At 35.0% G+C, this 6,100-nt stretch overlaps 1 protein-coding gene across 1 annotated transcript; it reads right to left on the bottom strand.

Moving 5' to 3' along the window:
- Nucleotides 1–1,272: 1,272 nt before the first annotated feature.
- LOC306885196 (3-oxo-5-alpha-steroid 4-dehydrogenase 1-like) lies at nt 1,273–5,988 on the bottom strand. The gene is made up of 5 exons (XM_079441586.1): nt 5,575–5,988; nt 5,268–5,434; nt 4,268–4,369; nt 3,252–3,402; nt 1,273–2,788 (listed from the first exon to the last, which is right to left on the bottom strand). The coding sequence occupies exons 1-5, from the start codon at nt 5,883–5,885 to the stop codon at nt 2,722–2,724; spliced, it is 798 nt and encodes a 265-aa protein (XP_079297712.1). The 5' UTR covers nt 5,886–5,988; the 3' UTR covers nt 1,273–2,721.
- Nucleotides 5,989–6,100: the final 112 nt, after the last annotated feature.

Genomic DNA, 6,100 nt, shown 5'->3' on the forward strand with positions numbered 1-6,100 from the left:
TTCAGCTCACGTGCAGCATGTGTAATGTGGGGGAAGCCTGGCACGGTCAGAACACACATCTCGTGTTGTGTGCTCACTGTTGGTGTGCATTGCTGTCACACTACATGCAGTTAATCCATACAGCGGATTGTCAGCACTGCTAGTCTTGAGTGTTCATTTTTTTGTGTCAAGTCTTTGCATGCTTCTACATCACTCAAAGCCTAAAGCCCTTGTGAGGGGGTTACGCGGTGTTGCAAAAGGTTATGCATGCATGCAGTGTGGTTTGCAGGGGGATTTCACCATTGCTTTGCCTGAGGCTGGGATTATTTTTCCAAAGAACGGTCAGACAGATTGCTCACTGCCTGATGTGACACTTCCAACAGCTCCAGATTGACCACTGAGGGGAATCAGCTAGAAGGATTTTTTGAACTTCAATGTCAATAAACCAAAGCTAAATTACACTGGTGACTTCAAAGTTTGGAATAATTAAGATCAAGAAAAAAAGTGTCACCAAGTCGAAATTTACTTACATACTGTGAAACCATATTATTAACATTGAAAGCCAAGCTGTATTTTCAGCATCATTACTGCAGTCTTCAGGGTAGCAGGACCCTTCAGAAATCATTCTAATATGCTGATTTGCTGCTCAAGAAACATTGCTTATATTTTCAATGTTGGAAACAGATCGAGTTCTGGAAACCATGATCCTTTTTGGCTATTCTCCGATGAATAGAAAGTTCATTAAACAGCATTTATCTAATATAGATTTGTTTTTTAACATTGTAAATGTCTGTACTGTTACTTAAATGCACTCTTAATAAAATAACTTCATGTTTATTGTATTTTTTATTGTAGTTACCCCAAACTTTTGAATGGTAGCCTATCACAGTTTCCATAAAAAATATTAAGTAGCACATTGCTAATAATAAGAAGTGTTTTTTAAGCATATTATAATGATTTCAGAAAGATCACCATATGATGAAAACTGAAGTAATGATGCTGAAAATTCAGCTTTGCATCACATGAAATAAATTCATTTGAATATATATTCAAATAGAAAGCAGTTGTTTTAAATTGTAATAATATTTCACAATATTATTATTATTTTTACTGTATCTCAGATCAAATAAATGCAGACTTGGTGAACATAAAAGACTTCTTTCAAAAACATTAAAAAACAACTTTTGGCTTACAGTGTATATCTGAGGCATATGATTAAAAAACAAGAGCTTAACTATTAACAATGATGGATCAAATACTGTTTCCCAACTGTATAAAAGACTTCACAGTATTACACTAGAGACAACAGGATGTTTATATAACCGTCCACATTCCAGCGTAAATGAACACAAGCGCTTTCACTGCCAACAGCACTGACATACAACACACAGCTCTCGCCATACTTCATACATTACACCTGAAGGTATTATGAGAGCCCACCTGCTGCATGTCAAAACATGTCAGCGATGGTATTACAAGCATAACTTCTATACAAAAACAGCTGTAGCTATTTGGATTGAGTTGAATTCGTGACAATGTTGTTGTACATTCAATGTAGAAAAGATATTATGGTAATACTACCATGATTTGCATGATTTCTACAATTAGTATCTTACAATGAAGTATAAAAGCAAGGCAAAACAAATGTTACATACAAATAACTATATATGTCCTTTTAAGGCAAGGCATGCGCTTCTTTTTCTTTGAGAGCAGCACTCGCTCTTGGGATTCTTGTAGTTATTGATCATAATACTTCATTTTGACAGCTTCATGTACTGACCCTACTGCATATCACCCCTGCCATCCGTTGACTGAAAGTTCTTGGTAAACATCAGCGGGAAAACTGGCATAAGGTGTGTTTAGTTGTGCTTTAGTGTGTTATGACGGAATCGACTGGAGGCTTTATGGTAATGACAAATGATGACATCCTATAATAAATCCATTCACTGTTATGCCCCCGTTGAAATTCATCCAATTTAATTTCTTAAACCTTCTAAACAGTGCACTTTTGGAGGTTAAAAATTGGCACATTAATCAGTAAACATAATACCAATTTTAAATTGAAATCTATTTTCATAACATTTACAGAGATTTTATTTTAACACTCTCAGAATCAGTGAAAATGTAAATAATTTTAACAAAATAAGAGAGATGCATGTTATTTTTTTATTTAGTACTGTCCTGAGTAAGATATTTTAAATAAAAATATGTTTACATATAGTCCACAAGACAAAAAAAAAATAGCTGAAATTATTTCACTTGCAGTACATGGTTAAAAGTTCTCTCTCTTCAGCAGATAAATCATGTGTTTCCTCACGTTTTCTGAGCTTGGACAGCCTTGTATCCATCACGATCAGAAAGTCCATATTTTGCTGACACATTGTTACTGTCTTGAAGAAGAGGTGGTTAATAGGGAACATCTGGATTATGGCAGCAGCTGCGTGCCATGTGTATCTCATCTCATCTGAGACACTGTATAATCTCTCATAGTAATGCTGTTTTTGCACTTCATAAATATACGTGCTATATAATACGAATAAATTATTTGTCTTGTAGAATTGAGTTATTGTTATTATGTAAAGCTCAATGCATTTCTTCCCAGTCTCTGTACATTATGATAGCACTTCCCTTGAAAACCGTAAAATATTAAGCATTAATAAAAATATTTGATGTGCAATCATAATGGGCAAAATATGTTAACATTGTTTCTGTGGAAATGTGGCATCTGGGTTTCCCACAGGATCAGAGCACAAACGGTATTAAAGCTTTCCTTGATTTAGGATAGTCTTCAAATTTTGTGAGATACCACCTGTAAAATGAAATAACACATTACAAAACAATAATACAATAAAAAATGTGTATGGGTGAATCTGAACATAGTTGTTGAAATCAGTGTTATTTTAGTTTCTCCGAAACATAATATTTTGCATTAGTTTTTATTTTTATATTTTGTTTTAATGTTAACTTTAGTTAATGTTTTAGTAATGTTGTTGTGTTTTTGTCATTTTGATTGGTTCTTGCTTTTTGTCTATATAGTTTTTATTTAAAAAAAAACAAATATTTGTGGGGAAAATGTAAATGTCACAATGCAAATAGTCCTAAAATAGGCTTCATATTCTTTTTCACTTATTGATGTTTATTATTTCATATGATTCTTGAATTAATTATGAATCAGACATGAGATTTGAAAGCATACAAAAGTTTTTTTTTTTTTTTTGATAATTGCAATCATATTGGGCAAGAATGCATTGTTTCATACGGTAATGTCTTACTTGTGGTGGGCCATTCCTCGGCTGGACAGCACAATGAGAGTGAAGAGTGCAAAAGCTGTACTATGGACCGAGTGACCGGCCAAAGCAAATCCAGTCCATTCCACAATCTCACCAAAGAAGTTTGCTCCTGATACATACTCAAACATGCCCCCTACAAACAGAAAATAGTTATGTAGAGACATTTGATCGGAAGACATCACACAAACAATCTGTTTCCAAAGCAATAAGAAACAATTTCAAGCCTGTTTTAATGCAGAGAAATTGGATCACATGAGTCTCATTAAGTCCATCTGACCAGCACGTTGTCTGATTCATCACGTCAGTCATCACTTATACATCAAATAAAAGAAAACAAGCCTTTGGATTTAAACAACTTTGATTCAACAAGCAAACTTGATTCTTTTTTTTGAAGTCTTACTGACTCACATTATTATGCATATCGTGATTTTTAATTGAATTGATTTTTTTGATAATTCCCAAAGTTGTGATGGCAGCTTTGAAACACTTGTCCTTAAAAAATTAAGAAAAAAAAGATGATTGCATTTGCATCTTGCTTGGACACTGACTGTATGGGAAAAGAGATAGAATGAATGTCACAAACTATTAGGATCTCTGGAGCAGGGTGGTCCTGACAAGTTGCTAAGGCAATGAGTCACGAACAGAAAGGGCATCTATTTTTATTTTCTTTCAGAGGCAAAGCCAGATTCAAAGAGAAACAGATTTTTTTGCATTGCATTAACACTCAAACCAGCACTAAAGAGGACGCCTTAGCACTGACCACCCATCTGAGCTGACGCCACTGAGCTGGTTAGAATATTCACATATTGTGATAAAATCAAAAGCCTGTTCATAAAATGCAAAACTGAATGATGCCGTTAATCAAAATGTTGTGATTGTTTTATGTGAAACATGGTAAAAATGCTGCGCACTAACATTTCAGTCCATTTCAATACACGATTTTAGGCCACACTTCCCACTCGAACACATTTCAGTCAGTCTGATAATCGCTGTCTTACCTCTAGGTATCTTATAGCCTGTCTCTCCAGGCTTACGGAGGTTCCTGAGTATATGGTCAGAGTGAATATTAATGATGCATCCCAGGAACCACATACAAGACCCTGACAAAACATAACACATTTACAATATGAAATAAGATCTTATGCTCACCAAGGCAAAATACAGTAAAAAAGTAATATTGTAAAATACTATTACAGTTTATTACAATTTAAAATAACTATTTTCTATTTTAATATATTTTAAAATATAATTTATTCCTGTGATGCAAAGCTGAATTTTCAGCATCATTACTCCAGTCTTCAGTGTCACATGATCCTTCAGAAATCAGTCTAATATGCTGGTTTGCTGCTCAAAAACATTTATTATTAGCAGCATTGAAAACACTTGTGCTGCTTCATTTTTTGAAAGCCAAGATACATTCATTTTCAAGATTTTTGATTAATACAAACTTCAAAAGAACAGCATTTATTTGAAATGCTAATCTTTTGTAACGTCATAAATGTTTTAACTGTCATAATGTGTCCTTGCTGAATTAAAGTATTTATATATAAACATCATAGAATACAATGTATACTGTAACAAAATGATTGCTACAAAGGCCTCCAGGGAATACAGATGGATATTGGGAATGAAAGCGAATGTTCAGTCAACCATGAGAGGTCAGCAAGAGTTCAGTCAGTGAGATTACCAATATCTATAGCCTGCAGCGGTCAATGTTACAGTAACCAGTCAGCTGACCTACTGTAAGGTCTACAGAAGTGATCTGGAATGTGAGAATAACAAGAACCCTGACAAGTAACTATTTATGTCTCTTCCTTTACCAGTAGAGTGAATGCATTGTGTTCTGTCATATGCTGATGGTGCCCTGGTGGTGAGGGATGAATTCCAGCATCAGCTCTTAAAAAGTATATATTATATATTCTATCTTATATAAAAGAGGATAAGCAAAAATGATGGAAATGACACTTATAGAATGCATATTAACTCGCTAGCACCTACCTATGATGAAACAGGGATGTGTAACCCAACCAGCTGGGTAATCTGCATAGTGACTCAGGTATCTTGCCTGCAGGTACCCATTATAAATGCAGAAGACAAAGGCCAGGACAAATGAGATGAATGGTGTGGATTTCCCTCCTTGAATTAAAAATGGGTAGACGAGGGACCTAAGAGAAATACATCCTTCAGTTAAAATAATGCATGTGTAAAATAACCACTTGCATGCCAAAATTAGGTTATTTACTCATGCATGTCTTTAAATACAGAACATTTTTTGCTGTTGTTGTATGACAAATAAAAATCATACCTTTGCAAATAATGGAAAATGAACATGAGCAGAAGTAGTTGGTTGGGCAGGTGTATTATCTTTGCACATGGACTCCACAGCACCAAACTCAAAGGCACCAGAAAAGCCGGCAGCTCCTGAACAAACCAGGCGAATTTAACATTCACAGGAAATCCATACCTGCTGGATGCATATCTGCCATAGGGCACGTGCTCAAAGAGTAAAGTCACTAAAGTTATCAATGCCATAACCATAATCAAGTACGATAAACAATCCAAAACGTACACTTCTTGCTCCTCCGAGGAGAATAACGTCTTCAAAATAGCGTCCATAATTGCTAATCGAAATAGCACTTAAGTAGGAAGAAAGGTTCAGGTAATGTTTTGTAACTCATGCACAAAACAAACTGACACCATGGGGAAGACTGGAAGACACGCCCATCACTACATGGGTTTAGCCAATGAAGAAACGCGGTGGGCGGGGCATGTGTAAAACGCCTTAATATATGCTTTTTGAGTTTTTGAGATATATTTTATTGTTTATTTAT

The sequence above is a fragment of the Barbus barbus genome (genome assembly GCF_936440315.1).
Source record: "Barbus barbus genome assembly, chromosome: 19".
NCBI lineage: Eukaryota > Metazoa > Chordata > Actinopteri > Cypriniformes > Cyprinidae > Barbus > Barbus barbus.